This window comes from Mixophyes fleayi, chromosome 9 (assembly GCF_038048845.1).
Source record: "Mixophyes fleayi isolate aMixFle1 chromosome 9, aMixFle1.hap1, whole genome shotgun sequence".
NCBI lineage: Eukaryota > Metazoa > Chordata > Amphibia > Anura > Limnodynastidae > Mixophyes > Mixophyes fleayi.
Genome location: NC_134410.1, coordinates 24,854,306 through 24,874,615, shown reverse-complemented (window position 1 = coordinate 24,874,615; position 20,310 = coordinate 24,854,306). Strand labels below are relative to the sequence as shown.

The window sequence follows — 20,310 nt, the reverse complement described above, 5'->3', positions numbered from 1 at the left end:
TCCTGTACTTTCCAGTGGTGTCACTTACAACAGGAGAATGATCATCTGATCTTTGTTGACAGGATGGATTTCTACTCACTATCCACAGTACTCCTGGTGATTCTCATCACCTGCTTGTTGGCTAAATACACAAGGATGATGTTGGAAAAAGCCAAACTTCCCCCTGGACCAACACCTCTTCCCATCATTGGAACTCTATACAAGATGAACTTAAACAATGTTGTGCGTTCACTAATGGAGGTGAGATAGTGACATATCCAACTGGAGGAAAAGTAACATGTTCCAGAATCCCCCCTCCCAAAAAACGATGGACACAGCAACGTTACATAATGAAAAGTGACAAATATGCTGTAACCTATGACAACCAATCAGACATATTGTTTAAATTAGTCTAATGTGCACAAATCTTGTCAGAGCTTATATCTGATTCACTGCTAGATGTTACAGGACTTGTCTATTATTTGCTCTGTTATAAAGAAATAACTTTTAACATTAATATAAGCAGATCAGGTTATTTCAGCTATGTACATAAAGTAAGACTTCCTAAAGCAGAACATATTCACATACCCCTTCTATAAAAAATGTATTTTAACCCCCTCTAAAAAAGTGATTTAACACTTATTGGCCATTATTCTGTCTCGTGCAGCAATTGAGTGTCTCGTTATAGAGGCAGGTGTCCCAGATATTAAGGATTTTGGGGCAGCAGGGTTTAACACTGAACATTACGTTTGACATTCATCTCCTTTAATAGCATAGATAAAACACACAGACATTCACAGCCACACCTCCGTCTTGGAAATCGCCTTTTTAATGTTATATCACAGATCGCACCACAGCAATGGCCTCTGGACTTGTAGCATACCTCTATAGTGCAACCGCGTCTGGCAAGTTGGACTAGAGAGTAAAAAGCCCTCCACTGTAACAAAAATGCATTAGAAACATAAAAACAGTAGATACTTTCTAGAAAAACAAAAATATTTCAGTTACATCTTTAGGAATTGTCGTGGAATTATGCACACTACTCAAAGTAACCACATCACATTGTATTTAACAACTTCTTTTGTACTTATAGTTGCATAAAACCTTTGGAGACATATTTACTATATATGAAGGGAATCGTCCTTGTGTTGTGCTGTGTGGATATAAAGCTATAAAGGAGACTCTGATTGACAAGGCTGAAGAATTCAGTGGTCGAGGTTATTTCCCTCTATTCTATGACTATTCCAAGGGAGATGGTAAGTATATTATCCAGTACCTCATGTAAGGAATGTGGAACTCTCTTCAGTCCTTATGTCTTTCTCCATATCCAGACCATCTTGTCTTGCTTCAGGTGCAGGAACTAAGTTATCTGATAGTTTAGCAGGATATAGCCCTTCATGGATAGTTAGTTCTTCATTGACCTTCTGGTTGAATTTTCTAGCCAATAAGACAGCATGGAAAAATCTGAGATCTAAGACACCCATCTGAATTTAAGTAATGATTGGCCTGAGTAACTAAATGGGGCTCATAAGCTGTCACAATACAACAATCACCTAAGTCTGTGTGATGTGTGTGTGACAAAGGGTTAATCAAAAACAACCACCTGGTCTATTTAAAAATGATTATTCTCCCACACACTGACTTTGCCTTACCAATTATGCAACCATGAAAGCTTTTTGTAAAGAACGAACACTCTTACTCAGGAGGACTTAGACTAGCCCTGTAGCTGGATCAAGAGGTATGGCAGAAAAACAAGTACCTTTGAGAGCCCAGAGCTTGATTTGGATGGGGCTGGGGGTGCTTGAGTTTGGCATGCCCTTAATGTACAGTGACTACATCCAATTGCCCTTCCCCATCCCACCTCCTATACGTAAAATGGACCAGACCTGACTGCGTTTACTGGTGTGTGGTCTGGTTCTGGGCAATTGCAGAGTGATTTTGCATACAATACGCTCAAAATCGGTAGATATGTGCCTTGATGAATTAGTCCCAGCATTAATCTACACCAAGCTATGAATTAAATCACAGACACATGTTTCTAATTGTATTTAACTAGTAATTAGCTGCATATGACATAAGCATATGGAACACGAGCTTGACATTAATCCTTAGTTTTATCTTAGTAGGGTTATACAAGATTAATTAAAACGTTTGTATACAAAACTCAATAGCCACATACTTCCAATGATTTCTACGATACATCTTCACCGATGACTGCAAAAAATATAGTGAGCAAAAATAGATACCCAGTCACTATAATGTGGTATCTTATTCATGGATTGTCCTATCATGGTGTTTTTCTTTTTTACTGTTGTCAAAAGTTAGCAACTATTTTGTGGCTTCTCAGGCTCATGTAATACCCATGATGGAGCCTTTTCGTCACTTTACTAGTACTTAAGGTCAAGTCAGCAGTTTGTTATTATGTTTTGAAAGCAAATGCTGATGAATACATAGATACAGAGTACTGTATAACATTAGTTGATTATACAGTTCAAGTAATTGACCATTATTGAATAAAGGTGCTACAGAATTTGGTGCAGTATTGGAAACTAATAGAACAAAGATGACTCGCAGTTTCTACCAGCAGCTGGATGAACAAGTTGTTTGTGCAGAAAGGATAATATAAAGATTTAGTGAGGTTGGCTTCATGACAGTATGTAATAAATAAAGGCATTTAGCCCAGTGCATTGGTCACAGACATCCAAAATTATTATAACTTTAGTAAAGAATACTTTCTTCTCTACAACATACAACATACCAATGGACATCATCCATGCAGCTATATGTAAATTATACGTTTGTAATTGGGAAGCTTCTGGCTCCCTACGATTTGAAGAGTGGAATGGGAGAGGGAAGGGGCGTGTGTATGTAGGAAATGTACAGTAAGGTCATGCTGAGGTCAAGCGCACGCATTTTCGTCCTATTCAAGTTTTGGGGATCTCTGAGGGACGTGATTTTTAGTTGTATCACTTGCACCAGCTATAGGACAGGTGTAAGTGCTAACTGATAGTGATGGCGGATGCGTATCAATGCCAGAACACGTGGTTGCAAGTAAGAAACTGTAAAAATGCATTTTATATACAATACACATTAAGAACATCCTGATATACAGTATGTATTTTATGTAAAAAATTGCAAACTTTTCTTTAGTATGTGATTTTATATGTTCATAGTATTAATGTATGCAATATTTTTTTCCCCCCATGCATTCAGAAGGGACTTTATATTACACATATGCATTGTGCGTATCCTGCAGTGTGTTCTGTCTGTGTGCATACGGCGAACACCAGATAGCCAGAGTGTTCTTATACCCGTATTCAAATGGAAACTTCTGTTGAGATCCTCTTATACGGGCGTAGATACATACATGCAATTTCCGTTTGATTTTAAAAAAGCAAATTGTGTTCAATTTGCATTCCAAGATGAATGAGTCCCAATAACTCTTACCGCCTTACTCCATACAGACTGACCTTCCCATACTCTGTTATAGTCTATTCCTGTGGGTGTATGTGTGTACATCTGTATCATTATTTCACTATACATTTTTGTTTAACAAAAAGTAAACACACTTGTGTATTGTCTAATATTCTTATAATTTAGAGCAGTTGGCACAATACCCTATAAATATTTCACCGTTTTATTTTATTCTGCAGACTTGGTGTTCAGTAATGGGGAGAAGTGGAAGGAGCTGAGGCATTTCACCCATTTAACACTGACTAATTTCGGGATGGGAAAACGTAGTATTGAGGAGCGGATAAAGGAGGAGGCAGAACATCTGATTGAATTGCTGAAAAAAACGAATGGTAATGTAACTGAACACAGAGGGGGGTCACTTACTGGACCTCATATACTAATAAGGTGTAATAATGATGGACACTGGTCCTACTAATGAGACATGTTATATGTTATTTACATTGAAAATGTCACTTTTAGAAACAAATAGAATATATGAACTTTATTTCATAAGAGTTCTTTTCGACCTTTAAAACTTCTGTTAAACTTGAACAGTGGTTTTGCTGAGGTACTCGTTGGAAACACACAGAGTAGTTACAGAAAGCTGTGACAATGAGACAGTGCTGGGACTTCGTCTCCTAGAGAATTCAATAATAGATTATACTGACCAATATGGATGTAGCTTATCACAACAGATTAACCCCAGTACTGAATGCCCCACTGCCAATCGGACAGTATTATTACTTTTGAAATACTTGTGTAACCCCATTGTGTTATGTGTGGTATTACTGTAGAAGTGTAACAGTGCACAGCTGTGTCCTGTATTTTGTGGCACCAGTTTTGCTTTGCAGAATCTACTGCCTCAGGACATCTTTGGCTATTTCAGACTGTATGTTTCGCTGTGTTATATAGGAGACTAATTGGAAAAAGAGGTCCTGGCAAATGCAAGTTTGAAAGAAGTGGACATTTGGGCATCATCAACATAGTTCACAGCAAGCTGGCACAATTATGGCCACCAGACCATCTCTCATTAAAGTCCAAGGGGTAAATGTATCAATCTGCGGGTTCTTCAACACCCGCGTGTTCAGCCTCTTCCGCGATAAAATTTCAAGCGGCGCTGCATTGTAAAGGGAAGTTAACCCTTTACAATGCAGCGCCGCTTGAAATTTAATCGTGGAAGAGGCTGAACACGCGGGTGTTGAAGAAACCCGCAGATTGATACATTTACCCCCAAATGTTCTAATTCCACAATGTGTTGTAGTTATTCCCCATGAGATGAGGTTCAAGTACTGGGGAAATCACACTCTCTCCTGGGAAATGTTCCCTGTCATTCCCTGTCAAACAATATGAATATGACCTAAGGTGAATTTTTTTACTGGATGTGATATGCCTAATATATCAATCGTTACGTGGAAGTGATCACCACTCTAGATGAGTACCGCTGGGTAATGAGCCCAAAGGAGGGTAAGGTCACTGTGGACAAGCTTATGTTTACTAGACTATGGAACGAAAAGACTTGTTATGCGGTTCCAATGGGCGGAATGTAGAAACCGCTAATAGAACAACATGAGTCAGATGGATTGACTGTGATTCCTTCTGTTAAAGTGACACACAGATTAAGTGAATATCTAAGTGATTGTGATCTGCAGCAAGCGTGAATGGTCCTTCGATTTTATATAAAGTTATATTAATCCAGAAGTTTGTTCAAAGATAAATGACATCGGATATAATTATTTCCTATAATTGCACTATAGGTGATCATTTTTTGAATGCAACTTATCATAATCAAACTTTTCCTATTTATTAGCATGTGAATTTAATTTATTTTATTTTATGTTTTATGTTTTTAATGATATTGAATTGGGTAATAAATTTTAAACATATATGTCAATATAGTTTTCTAGTGGTATTTTACTCTAGAAAGGATATACTTGCGCTTCTCTCTTTTTTAAAAATTTTATATGGAATAAAGAAAGGATATATGGCGGTAGCCTTGTGGAAGTGAATGTTATGGGCAAATTCAGTCCAGGGCATTAAGTCTATCGAGTCACCCTGGTTGGCCGCATTATACTGTATATATTTAGAAAGGTCTCAAGATTGTGACTGAACCTCTTGGCCTGACTGTTAGTTTGCAGCTGCTATGCATTGGAAAGTTGAGCTTGATGTTGCAGAGGGCCTGCTAAACCTTAGATACAACTTGGGTAGCATAAAGACCACGGTAGTCTATGATATATATAATATCCAGCAACTACAGTACAAGAGAACCTGAGAGTATGGGACAAGGACATAAAAGGCCCATAGCTTAAACCAATGGTAAGGGTCCATTTAATAGTATGCAACTCTACTAAGGTGGAGTCTGACCAACCCATCCAGGGGGACGAATAGCTTTTAACATCAGGGCTTAAATGAAAAATATACAATAGCATAACTTATTTCAGGAAATATGCAATTATGTGTATTATTGTGTGTGTGTGTGTTTTTTTTTTAATAATCAAATCTTCCACATTAAATAACCACTGGATATAGATATAACACATTTATTCAGTTTAAAGTACACACATGCAGTGTAGACCCAGACCTATTACAGGAATGTATTGAGATATGCAAAATAAATTCTCAGCTAATCTTAGACTTGGTAAGAATCATAAAGGAATTTTCTGGTGATGTAGATGGAAAACAGATCATTAACTGCAGAGTGTGCTGTATTGAACGCTGTGTGAGAGTGAGGTAACTGCCAGGAAGTACATGTTATCGGACCTGTCTGTTGCACAGGAATCCACAGCATGCTGCCCCCAGATTACCCCAGGACATAATTGTACACTGTGCAATGTAATTTTCTTTTTTTGCACTATGAAAAGCACTGTAGGACTCACTTTGTTCCATAAGATAAGTATTTCTGTACTGAGCCATAAAAAATGTGTATACATATGTCCGTATATACATTTTATTGTGTGTATACATAAACTGTCTCTCTTGCGAATGGGTACGGACAAACACAATTTGAGTACAGTAACGGCGTGTTTGCATAATTACGACACAAGTGGACTGCTGTATCCGCAGATACGCCTTTTACGAGATGTATCTCTTGTTGGAGCAAGAGGTCTGGTGTAATGATAATGAACGCTATCCGCAGCTTCTGATTGGCTGATTGCGTATCGATGCTCTCTCGCTTATAGTAATGAAATCATTAGCATTGTGTCAGGTACTCTTCAGAGCCAATGCTTTTCTTGCCTGTGTGTGGGTTGCTAGGTGTAATGAACACCGCTGAGGAATATTAATTATTGGTGTTAACTTAGATTGGAGCTGGCAGATCAGAGGTGTGGAATCTAACGTGCTTTCCGGAGTTCACCAAGAACCGCCGCAAGGCGGGATGGGCTTCGCTGCCGGGAGCTTGCAGGTCGCGGTCCCCTAGACTGCCTCCAGGTGTAGCTGAGTTGTGGGGGGATACAGAAATGTTGCCCTAGGGAAGGTCAGATGGCCGGAAACCAGTACACAATGAAGTCAAAAGGTGCGCAGGATACAAAGCACGGGGAGTCAGACTAGTATAGCACTTGTTGATCTGACACCGCTACAGTGACAGATAGTGTTTTAAATGGGGAGGGATTTAAATTTGCAGAGGTCATGTGACAGCTGACTTGCGGAATTTCCACCTGTACACTGACCGACGCGAAGAGCAATGCTGGAGCGAGGATCAGGTTAAAGATCATGACACTAGGCAACAAAACAGCAGCTTTGCCCGGCTCCAGTGGTCATTTGACCACATTATCTGTGTGCTGGGTGCTCAATCTCAAACAGCCCTGGTGCCTTGAATAGTTTGGGTAAAAAGAGGAAGTGTTAATCAATCAGCCTATGGTAGAATACAGAGGACTATAAAGGCAGATCCAAGATGGTGACTGTCATCGGTAAAATCACAGAGCTTGGAGAAGGGCTATCATCGGAGGTCTGCTTTGCACACTGGACCTTGTCAAGGTGGGCACCAAAAACCTTACACAGGGTTTGTGGGGAAATTTAAAATGACATTTCTTTAGAAAAGTACTGGCATGAATATCTCAAGAATCCACTCAACATCGTTCTTCAGGTGTAAAGCCCTTCTAATCCAACAAGTACTGAATTTTCCCTCGAACATGTCTGAAATCAAGGATTTTGAATTCATCTCCTTGTTGAATACTGATTACAGATGGAGGAGAGAATGAAGGGGAAAAACTATTGATAATGAGCATTTCAATAAAGAAACATGAAAGGTATTAGAGATGCAAAGAGAAGATTGTAATTTCAACTTAAATGCCACTGGGCTGATTACACTTGAAAAGGAGTGACCCTATGTAGACTGCGGGACACACAGGCAGGACTCCACGCCAGCAGCTGGGAGGATGACCAGTCCAGATGAGGAGAATGCTGTTGAATCCAGGGAAGGCCCAAGATAGCAGGACTAGTGGCACAAGGAAAAATAAGAAACAAAAATCTGTAACCGGCGTAAAGCTCCTACTTGATGAGTTATGAGGGGGAGGTGTGATGATGAATGATGTCATGGGAGATGCGACTGCCGTCAGTGATGGTAATGACCACAGGAACTTCCACAAGAGTGGTTGAAAGGAAACACTGGTCCACCAGAGTGGAGTTAATTAAGTTTTGCCTCTATCACACTAAAAAGATAATGTTATAATAAAAAATAAAAAATAATTAATAAATATACTCTGTTTATGACTAATAAAATATACATAAAACATATGTCCATTAATTTTTTGGTCTTTTTCCTCTTAATGTATTTACTTTTTTCTATTTGCTGTTTATGTTTTAGGTTCCCCGACAGATCCAAAACTTCATATACACTACTCTGTGTGTAATCTCATTTGCTCTGTCATGTTTGGGAAACGGTTCGATTACCAAGATGAAGAATTCCAAAATCTAATCCATTGGCTCCAGGACAGCTTCAGAATCATGAGTAATCCTTGGGGGCTAGTACGTATTCCTTAAATATCAAAAAGAAAATGTTACATTTTTAACATGGAAAATAAAGTGTCAGATTTATCACCCAAAATATTAAGTGTTAGATTTACTAAGAATCGAATTTGGTGGCGGTTTGAAACTGCCACACATTCATTATCATCACCATTTATTTATATAGCGGCACTAATTCCGCAGCGCTGTTGAGAAAACAAACTCACATCAGTCCCTGCCCCAGTGGAGCTTACAATCTAAATTTCCTAACACACACACACACACACACACACACACACAGACATAGAGAGAGACTAGGGTCAATTTTAATAGCAGCCAATTAACCTACTAATGTGTGTTTTAAAGTGTGGGAGGAAACCGGAGCACCCGGAGGAAACCCACGCAAACACGGGGAGAACATACAAACTCCACACATTTACTATAGGGTGGTTTGAGGCTGCGATTTAAAATGAATGGCTATGTGTGGGGAATTGGAAAAGCTAAACCGTCGGCGGTTTGGTTGAAACCACCATCAAAACCGCCATTCACAAGACAGGACAGGACAGTTTTGATACCTGCTTGTGAATGGCTTGATAGCTCAAACATGCTGTTTGAACTATTTTGCCATTCAGAATGTAAGAGAAAGCACCACTGACATTTAAATTATTTGGTCAATCATTATTTACTCATTAAGGGGCAAATTTATTTAATATTAATGTTATAGGATCCTGTGTTCCACCATAATATTGATACAATGCCTTTGATCTTATTAATAACTAATCTCATTAATTATTGGGATATAACGCAATTTGCAACTTTTTCGCTATTTTAGTCATGTCGAATAGTATGCACCCGTGACATCTCAGATGTACTATAGAGGCATTATATTATGCAACCTTTTTAGCCTTCGCCTTGTACCATGCCAACCATAAACAAGGTATCCAGGTTGTTATGCTTACGTATCCCAACTAGAAATCCATACGAGCAACTTATGCAATACCTGTGTTTGGCAAGGCTATATACCGCCTAAGCATTACACATCTATTGACCTCCACATCAGATAGCCCACCATTATGTGTTAATCGCTAAATAAATACCAATCTATCATTTACTTCACTATACTGCATAATCTATATAAACATCCATTCATCCTATTCATTCCAGTTATCTAAACATACAAAACGGGCGTAAAGGGTACAAGTCTTTTATTTTACAAAAAAAATCAAACATACAATTCATAAATGCATACATACAATACAGATAATACATTATAGATTCAACAGACATAATGTTATTTCAGAAGTGGGTATATAATATCCTACTCTGTTGTTGTTATCATTATTAACCTATACTTTGTGTGTGTGTGTGTGTGTGTATATATATATATATATATATAAATATATATATATACTAAAACAAAATAAGCGGGAGGGGGCGCCACATAGTATAATACTGTATGTAACAATACAGGCTAATGTACCAAGTAGTAGAAATAAAGATCACCACGTGGGTACAGACACACAGGTTGAGGTGAATCAAAAATAAGTGCACTCAAGAGTACCAGCACCATGCAAATATAATATGCGTACCAGATATAAAATCTTTAAGGCTTATCTGTTAGTATCCTGTATCATCAGGAGCTCAGGTTTTTCTCCCAAGTCAGTGTTGTCTCACACAGCGATAGGGGTACAGAGCTGGCACTTCATATGTCCACAGTAGTAACCAATTTGTAAAATAGAGGAGACTCACATAGTGTGATACTGTATATCCACACATTTATTTTGTAAAACAATATAGATGTAAACTTACATAAAACACTTCAAAAAGATCTTATCTGGGTATCTTTGTAAAGAGCCTAAACATTAGGAACATCAATGAAGGCTCACCAACATATTGCTGGATTCTGGCTCACCAACATGCTGCTGGACTCAGTAATCACATCAGAAACAGTCCTCAACGCGTTTCGTCTCATGTAATAAAGACTTCATCATATATATATATATATATATACAATTATGTACTAGTGTATATGCTGTAAGACAGAAATGTATTTGAGTGTATGGTCATTATTGCTTTCTTGTGTAGTGTGTGTGTTTAGATGTAACAAGAGAAAGAGAACGAATGTGTATTAAGCAAGCTCCTGTTTGTGTGTGTTTAGATGTGTAAACAGAGATATGTTTAAGCATAAAATAGTAAAGGAGAGAGAGAGAAAGATATGAATGAGAGAGTGAGATAGAAAGGTAACATGGCACATGTGTGTGTAACATGTAGTCAGGCCTAAGGTATAATACAGGCCTGGAAACAGTAGCCTGCCTGAGGAGGGGGGAAGGGGCTGTGTGAGAAGCATGCTTTTGTGATAAGAAGCCAGCCTTTGTAAAAGTTGCAGGGATATAGTTAGATAGCAGGATTAGAGTTAAATAGTTAATAGAAATAGATATAAACTTAACATATATATGCAAGCAAAGTATATTATAATTTGCAGGCAAAATAGATCTAAGGTAAATAAATTCAACAAATAAGGTAAATAGAGTTTCAGAAGAAAGTTAATAGAAATAGATGGACATAAAGTTAGGTAATATAAATAAGTTATAGCATTATCAACCTACAGTAGAATGTTGCAGAGATGTTCAATGCTTCCAGGTGTGTATAAGATGTGTGTGTGTGTGTGTGTGTGTGTGTTCAAAAGAGACTGTTTTGCCTGCTTTAGTGGCATATAAACCTTTACCCAAAATGCATTGCTTAAGGTGGTGGTTGTTAGCTTTGACACACCTCCCAAAACTGGACACTGCCTGCAATGAGTTGTGACTTCCTGTCCTGGGAGCACATCTTTTCTTTGTTTGCAATGCTCTCTGCCAAATGCCACATGTGAGAGACAATTTCTTTGTTTGAAATGCTCTGGCTTTCAGCCAGTTCATCTTAATCTGTGCATAACTTTGGTGCATGTAAACAGCAGTGGAATGCTAGTGGCCATTATGCATGGCTCAAGCCCTGCCCACTGCAACTGCGTCATCAGCAGTGATATAGGAGCTCCTTCAAAATGAACTTATGGGGGAATTTTTTTTTACGATATTAAGGGCACAAAATTATTTAATTATTATATTATTTGGGCACTATGTAATGCCAAATTGTGCAATATAAATAATTATATCTACCATTAACAATCAGTTAATATTAGTATATATTCACATTTCCCCCATAATATAATGCTATAATAGTGTCCCCTTAAAAAAAATAAAAAAATAAATAAAAAGTTAATATTAAATTAATTTTGCCCCTTAATCAATAAACAATAATTACCCAAATAATTAAATGTCAATGGTGCTTTCTCTTATGTTCTGAATGGCAAAATAGCATAAACCGCATGCAGTTTGAGCAATCGCCACTCCCAACCACCTCTTTCATTTTGGCCGTTTGGATGGCTGTTTTGCAGTGGTTCTGAAAACCCCAGCTTAGTAAATCTAGTGGTTAATATGTTCATCATTGTTAACATCGGCATGGAGATTTATAAAGTGGTAGTTTTCAAAAATGTCAATCCTGGCCGTTTTAACTGCAGTTTGGGCTTTAGTAAGTCTGGTGGTTTGAAAAACCGCTGGAAAAATATACAAAAAACGGTGGTTTGACCAAACTGCCCTTTAATAAATCTAGCCCTAAATGTAGTACACCCTCACCTCTGTGGTTTATACTACAAAATAACAACTTAGTGGTGGGTGGATGATGGTGATGGTCTTGATGTAGGAGGGTTGACAGCAACTGTGTTGGGAGAAGTGTATGGCTCTAGCAGTGGGCACAATATGTGATGTTCACATGTATATGTGCAGTAATTTGGTATATGACTCATTGAAAATGAATGGAAAGCATGTCCTTTTGCAGATGACACAAAGATATGCAACAGGGTAGACACACCAGGAGGGGTAAAACAGATTGATGATCTAGATAGACTAGATGGATGGTCAAGAGTGTGGCAACTACAGTTTAATTCCAAAAAATGCTAATTCATGCACTTGCGTCTCAAAAACCCAAAGGCTAAATATAGTATTAACGGCACTATAATGGAAACTACTGAGGAGGAAAGGTATCTAGCAGTTACTATTTCAGGTGACTTAAAGACAGGTACGCAATATAACAAAGCAATGAGAAAAGCAAGTCTGATGCTTGATTGTATATGGTGAGGAATCAGTAGCAGAAAGAAGGAAGTAATACCATTGTGTAGGTCATTGGTACTTTCTCATATAGAACAGTGTGTTCAGTTCTGGCCAAATCTCCAGAAGGATATAAATATATTAGAGACTGTACAAAGAAGGGCAACTAAAATGGTGCATGACCTACAGCACAAAACTCACCTGGAAAGATTAAAAGATCTTAATATGTATAATTTGGAGCAGAGAACATGATAGCAACTTTCAAATATATCAAGGGTTTTAACAAGTTACAGGATGGAAACATTCTTTTAAGGAAGAGAAGTACTAGAACACGAGGACATGGACTGCAACTGGAGTGAAGTAGATTCAGTGGCCATATGAGGAAACCTTACTTCACAGAAAGGATAGTGGATAAGAGGAATAGCCTCCCATCAGAGATGGTTGAGCCTAATACAATAGAGCAATTTATACATGCTTGGGATAGACATAAGGATATCCTTACAAAGAACTAAGGATCAAATAGCGTTTGAGGTTACCATAAATTAAAAAACAGTGAGACTATATGGGCCAAGACTATATGGATTTCTGTTTTGTTCTCTCAGATGTACAACGCCTACCCTTGGTTTATGAAGTACATACCAGGACCCCATAAACAACTGATGAAGAATTATACATTTATAACAGATCTTATTAGGAAAAGAGTGGAGAACAATATCAAGTCTTTGGACAGTAATAACCCCAGGGATTATATAGACTGTTTCCTGATCAAAATGAAGAAGGTACTACCATTCTGTTTATAGATGTCACTACACACATCCTCTCCAACCTCATTACAATTGCCATACCAACATTAACCATCGGAACACGTCTTAACCCCAGTATGACTACTGTTATTAAAACTTTTTAAGCATTTTATAGCCTAAAATCTCAATGACTTCAAATTGTAAAACACACTTAGAAAAGAGCTGTGTGATGATCATGAAAATGTCAACATTGTGACTGTCGTCACAATTATGAAGAAAGTGAAACAATAAAGAGTCGACAGTCACAATGTTGATAGAAGGCATTAAATTTAAAGTAGCATTGCTGGCACTGCCCAATAAAAAAATAAACACCCCCACCCTTCCTCAGCACTACCAAAGAAAGAATAAATGAACAACGCCATCCCTGCTGGTACTACTTAATAAATAATAAATAAACAAATTTCCCCGCTGCTGGCACTACCACCAGCAGTACCTAAAAAACAAAAAATAATTACTCTCCCTGCCGGAAGTACATTAAGGGATTTCTCACAACCTCAGTGCTGAGGACGTGACTATTTATAACTCTCCATGTTATAAATAGCCCAAAGGGCCGTAATTAAGTCATTATGCGGTGGGAGTTCTTCATGAAGAGTTAGTTAGCATAGTTCTACATGGTTTTTTAATTTTGCTAAGCAAGGATTCTGTGGAGTATTTTGGGTTTGGATGTTGATGTATGTTATTTTATGGACATGGTGGAACTTTTTTATTTGCAAGCAGGAAGAGCATGGATAGATTGCATGTTATTTTATGGACAAGCACTGATTACAGATGCACAACCTCGATGTTGGTGAGTACTACAGGTTTTTTACATTTATTTTGTCACGCCCTGGTCCCGTTTGCGGGCACCTGTACCGTTACCGTCCTATCATAAGAAGTAATGCCGGCATATCCTGACATCAATTGCTCGCATGTATCGTTGGCGGTTTGCTCAGCGCATGTGCATAATCACAGTCCACTTTTGGAAACTCCCCTCTCCCCTCATTTACAGCGGGATCGTGGAGCACTATTTAAACCTTCCAGGTGCACCTGCCCATTGCCTGCTCTTCAAGCTCACTTCCTGTGCTCTAGGATCTGGCTCCTGTCTTCCGTTGTGGTATCAGCCTGCTCTACTCCAGCCTTGAACCTGCTGTTCCAGTGACTCCTCTACCATTACCTGAGTAACCTGCATCGTGTCAGCTCGTTTTTCTCCATCCGCTGCCTCTGAGCTACTACTGTTCCTGTGACTTCTCTACAGCTGTCTCAAGTTACCTATGTGTTATCAGCCGGCCCTCTCCCAGCATTGAACCTCTGGTCCAGTGACTGTACAACCTCTATGCTAGCTTTCTGTATTGTGCCACCCTCGACATCCTGCCTCCATTTGGCTCCTCCTCAACTCTCTACTGCACTCTCTTCTCTCGAGACCGTGACCTGCGGGATAGGTGCCGCTAAGCCCATAGTCCCTTGCGGGAGTCCCTCGTGAATACCACCTACTTGTTAGACTAATATGAGAGAACTCGGTCATCCTGCAAAGTACAGTGATCCATTGCTCTACCAGGCCAACATATTTCAAATAAAGCCATTTTAAAACAGGGTGTGTGTGTTTCATTTACATGTTGTCTTGGAACTCTACAGGTCTCAGCAGGCCCTGGGTGCCAGGGAATGCTAGCACTTGTGGTTTCCCAAGTGCCAGCATGCCTTTGCAGCGATGAGAATTCTAAACTGTTAAAATCAGCCTGGGTTTGCTGGGACTTGTAGCGCACCTAGTGAATACAGCCCCATACTAACCAGTCATTTAGGGGACCCCAAGTTGTGGGATCCCCTTCCATAGTGCCACAATCACTAATCACTATAGCAGGGCTGGCAAAGCCTAGTACTGGTACTAGTAAAATCAAGGGGCCCAACACTTTACCAATTCCAGATTTTGCTAGTACCAGCCTAGGTAGGCAACACTAGGGTTAAGCTGTTTGGTGGGAGGGGGGGACGGCTGTGATTTAAAAATGTATTTAGTGACTTTTTTTTTATGTAGTGCCAGTGGGGTGTTTGTTTATTTTTTTTATTAGGTACTGCCGGCAGTAGACTTTAATGCCCAAATTTGTAATTATTTCAAGGTTGAAATAATTATGAAGAAAGTGAAACAATAAAGAATCTTCACTTGTGATTCTTCCTATTTTTTTACACTATGTAAAATCAGGTCCTTTGTATTAATATCTTTTAGAAGTGCTGACTGATGTAGGCCACATACAGTAACGGCACGTGCACACAGAAGCAGCCATATTCAAGTCCTGTCCTTGTTACCAGCCATATTTTTACACCATCTACAGGACTGGTGTAAATGCCGGTTGATAGTGATGACCGACACAGAAATTACACGTATGCATGTCAGTAGCTATCATAGAACAAACTAAGATATAGTGTATAAACGCATTGAATGTACATTACACATTGAAGTCATCATTATTTAGGTTAATAATGTCAAAAAAATGTTTACAAAAAGATTAAATAATATTTTATAATGAATTTTTTCAATTATTAGACTATTGAGAGTTGGTATTTCAATATGTGATAAGATAAAAGTTTAATATGTTCTGTCTCTTCTCTATATCCTCACTTTTTCCCAAAATCCAAATTCCTACATCAGGAAGAGAAGAACAGTGCCACCTACTATCATCATAATACCCTGGTGATGAGCATCATGATGGTGCTATTCGGTGGGACTGAAGCAGTGAGCAATACACTGATTTTTATCTTCTTACTTCTTATTAAACATCCCAATGTAGCAGGTAAGTGTCCGGTCCTGGAGAGGTAATTACATATATTTCTTTATACAAAGAGTGTCTATTTAATTTTCAAAGAATTATCCTTAGAAGAATGAGTGTCTTGAAAGATTGTTACGTAATATTTTGTCTCCACAGAGAAGGTCTACAAAGAGATAGACAATGTCATTGGTCATCGTCCTCCGAATTACGAGGACAGACTTAAGATGCCTTATACTGAAGCTTTTATACATGAGGTTCAGAGATTTGCTGATGTAGCTCCACTTAGTCTTCCCCATGAGCTGACCAAGGACACCCAGATCCGTAATTATACATTCCGTAAGGTAAAAACTATTTTGGATAATTGAATTCTGAAAACTAAACAATAAAACTAAAAACTATTGATTTTCCCTATTTTCTCCACACCACCAGGGAACAGTCTTCCTCACATTACTGACAAGTGTTCACTATGACAAGACCCAGTTCAACAACCCAACAAATTTTCACCCAAACAACTTTCTGGGTGAAGATGGGAAGTTTAAGAAGAATAATGCTCTGATGGCATTTTCAGCAGGTGAGAGTAATCCTTTCTCTGCAGAACTGGCTGCTGTACTGGGAGGATGGATGGAATGATTGTTGAATAGCTAGACATTCCTTGGGTACAAAATCTGTTTCCAGATGTAGTCTATGTTGGGAAATTTTTTGGGAATGATATCTACCTAAGAAACTATTTGCATGGAATTTACATTCATGTAAATAAAACAGGGGATAAGTAGGGATATATAAATCCCAATTTTGAGACTATTAAGATAATATATCAGAGACCAAAAAACCCTATGGCTGTGAAAAAAAATTTTTTTTTCAGGCAAGAGGTATTTTTTTCTCTCTGCCCTATACAACAGATTGTTACCAAAAACTGCTATCTTTAATATTATTATAATTGTAGATATCCCAGAGTGGGTAGAGCCACTGGGAATGGGAGCAGGAATTTTGAGACAAGCATGTTGGTGCAGTTTTTATATTGTATTTGGGAAACTACAGGCAAACAATGTCGAGACTGAAACAATGGAACAGCAATTGTGAACATTTTGTGAAGAAATTTAGTCTAGACACTGCACTCAAAATAGATTGTAAGGGTGGAAGTCTGGTTAGGGGAAGACCAGTAAAGAAGGATATTCCAAAAGTCAACTAAGAAGTTAATGAGTATGTGAATTAAAGTTTTTGCAGTGTCTTGTCGTGATAGCAACAGAAATAGAGATATCAGGTAGGTAGCTGCTCTTGGGCTTGTGAAATATTATTATCTCAATTTTTGACTGAGTTTGAGGTGGTGAAAGGATATTAAAGATGAAATGAAAGACAGACAGTTAGTAAAGTGGACTGACCAACCAACCGGAGAGGATAGATACAGTTGGTTATCACCTGCATAGAGATGATACTAGACTCCAAAGAATCTTATTTATTTTCCAAGAGCAATGGTAGAGATAGAGAAGAGCAGAGGACCGAATCTTGTGGTACATCATCTGATGCAGTAAGTAGGGAGGAGTTGGATCCAGAGAAACAATCACTGAAATAATCATTTGATGACTAGGATAAGAACCAGAAAACACATTGCTTTAGAGAATGTAGAATTTATATGAGAAGTGAGGGGTCAACAGTGTCAAATGCAGCAGAGATGTCCAGGAGAATAAGAAGTGAGCAATGTCCTTCAGATTTTTCAGGTATCAAATGATTGACACTCTAGTCCTTGGGGATAATCACTATCACTCTCAATCTCTACACTGTGCTCTTTAGCAGCTCTCCTAATCTCCTAACAGCATGCCAGTCTCCACTTCACTTGAGTGTTCCTTAAATATTTGACTAGGCATAGGGACATCACACAAGTTAGACATCTGGGTCTTATCATGATACTCAGACTCCCTGGCTTCTCTGAACAAATTGACTTGACAGTTTTGAGCTTGGTTGGTCCCAACATGCCTGTAAATGTACTGAATAATGTTGCAGAGTTGCATGGCTCTCACTTGTCTCCCACTCAGCTATATACTTTACTATAAGCACTCAGCTCAGTATAGGTCTGCTTGACTGCTAGGCAAGGTCAATGCTTAACAATGGGCATGAACTTGATCTCCAATCAGTCATTAGTTAAACTTAAACAGACTCCCCAGAGCTTGGTTTGTTTAAGACATCAAACTACTCGAACCTCTCCAACTTCCGTAATTCCTGCAAGAATCAACAAGGGCCTTTTTAATTCTCCAATTCCACTTATTGCTCACAATCTCCTCCCCAGGGTAGTACCACCAAAATGTTTCAACTATGAGGAGCAGTCTTCCAAATGGTGCATAGCTTTGGTTTCCTATATCTGAGGTTCTCTATGAATTCAGTTAGTGTCTAACCAAGCAAATATAAGAACAAAATACTGAATGATAAGAATATAAGACACCTGTGTAACACTGGTAAGTCTATGTTTATCATCTTTTGTTCCCACCTCTTTTCAGGAAAGAGAATTTGCCCTGGCTTGAGCCTGGCGCTTATGGAAATGTTCTTGTTTTTCACCACAATGCTACAAAACTTTACCATCAAGTCACTGGTCTCCCCCGAAGATATCTCCATTGATCCAGTGGGAGTGGGACTTGCACACATCCCTCCCAACTATGAGTTTTGCCTTTTACCACGTTCATATTCTGAAGAGTAAAGGATTAAATAAATGATGTTGAAAAGATCTGAGAATGTGGTTTGTGCTCAATAAAGCTTTCTTGACTGCAGGAGCCAATAAAGTAGTACATTTACATAGGCCAGAGGTGGGCTACACTGGTTTATTGTTTTCTGGGGATTGCAGAAAATAGCACCAGTGAACGGTTTAATGTATAATAATTTTATATTGACACCTATTTCAATGACTGCACTATCTGCATTCTTTTTATGTCTATGAAAGTCTCAAGTCTGCCAAAGCATTTTTTGAAAGTAATTTAATAGTATGGGAAAACAATGGAACAACATGAGGGTAGGATTAGATAAAAGTAGGGTTGCTGGTTCTTAGTGTTTGTTATTTTTCATCTTGTTCCACATGCAAAACATTACTGTTGGGTTATGGAAACAAATAAACCATAAACTGATTTTAATATTTTTTTTATATCTCTTTATTTGTTATAGCAACGAGTTATATAAACATAAACAATATAAATTGCCAAATATGTAACCAATAAATGTATAAATAAATAGATAACAATAGAAGTAAATTTTACTGAATAACACTGTAAACATGTTTCATTTTAGTAAAGTTGTGCATTAAATTACAAAATCCCCAGTACCGTTATGTTTTTAAATAGTATAAGGGGAGCGGATGATAGGTGATGGGAAGGGAAGGGTGAAAGAAGGCATGGGAAAGGTAGTCTACGACAGGGTATAGCTTGTAAATGTATTTGGGAATTTGGAATGTTTCATGGGATATTTGTTGGTTCGAAACCAGGAATTCCAAGTCTCGCGAAATCTCTAGATAATGGTGTTTACCAGACCAGAGATATATTACATGGATGCATTCCTACTTTGGGGAATGGTTTCTCCAATACCTTGCTATCTGTATTTTGCTTCATTATACATATGCCTGATAAATCTGGTTTGCTTAGCAATATTACTGGCTCACATGGGATCTGAACAAGGGCAGATTGGGAACTTAAAGTGGCCCTGGAAAAAATTGTGGAAGTTCCCTCATGTGGGTGGAGCTAAATCAAGACCCCTTGCTATCACACACACATACATTACATTGTCACAAGCACCCTTGTCACCACACACACACACACACACATACACACACATACACACACACACACACACACACACACACACACACACACACACACACACACACATTATATTGTCACAAGTCCCCTTGCCATCACACACACACATTACATTACCACAAGCCCCCCTCCCACCATCACACACATACATTACATTGTCACATGCACCTTAGTCACCACACACACACACACATTATATTGTCACAAGTCCCCTTGCCATCACACACACACATTACATTACCACAAGCCCCCCTCCCGCCATCACACACACATACATTACATTGCCACAAGCCCACTTGTCCAAACACACACGCATTGCCACAAGTCCCTTTGTCATCACACTTCCACAGATTACATTGCCACAAGCCCCCTTGCCATCACACACACACACACACACACACACACACACACACACACACACACACACACACACACACACACATCACATTGACACAAGCCCTCAAAACACACA

At 38.6% G+C, this 20,310-nt stretch overlaps 2 protein-coding genes across 2 annotated transcripts in view; both read left to right on the top strand.

The window, feature by feature from the left end:
- LOC142102264 (cytochrome P450 2F2-like) overlaps positions 1-19,095 on the top strand; it is a 164,945-nt gene extending 145,850 nt beyond the window's left edge. The window contains exon 11 of the transcript XR_012679231.1: positions 19,047-19,095. The gene's annotated coding sequence lies outside the window, so the exon portion shown is untranslated. The remainder of the gene's footprint in view (positions 1-19,046) is intronic.
- On the top strand, positions 57-18,760 carry LOC142102266 (cytochrome P450 2F2-like). The gene is made up of 9 exons (XM_075187015.1): positions 57-240; positions 1,073-1,235; positions 3,633-3,782; positions 8,231-8,391; positions 13,112-13,288; positions 15,930-16,071; positions 16,204-16,388; positions 16,477-16,618; positions 18,537-18,760. The coding sequence occupies exons 1-9, from the start codon at positions 64-66 to the stop codon at positions 18,731-18,733; spliced, it is 1,494 nt and encodes a 497-aa protein (XP_075043116.1). The 5' UTR covers positions 57-63; the 3' UTR covers positions 18,734-18,760.
- Positions 19,096-20,310: the final 1,215 nt, after the last annotated feature.

Coding starts and splice junctions, on each gene's coding strand:
- LOC142102266 (XM_075187015.1), top strand. CDS start 64: ATGGATTTCTACTCACTATCCACAGTACTCCTGGTGATTCTCATCACC. Junction 13,289..15,929: donor TCCTGATCAAAATGAAGAAG/GTACTACCATTC, acceptor TTCCTACATCAG/GAAGAGAAGAACAGTGCCAC. Junction 16,072..16,203: donor TAAACATCCCAATGTAGCAG/GTAAGTGTCCGG, acceptor TTGTCTCCACAG/AGAAGGTCTACAAAGAGATA.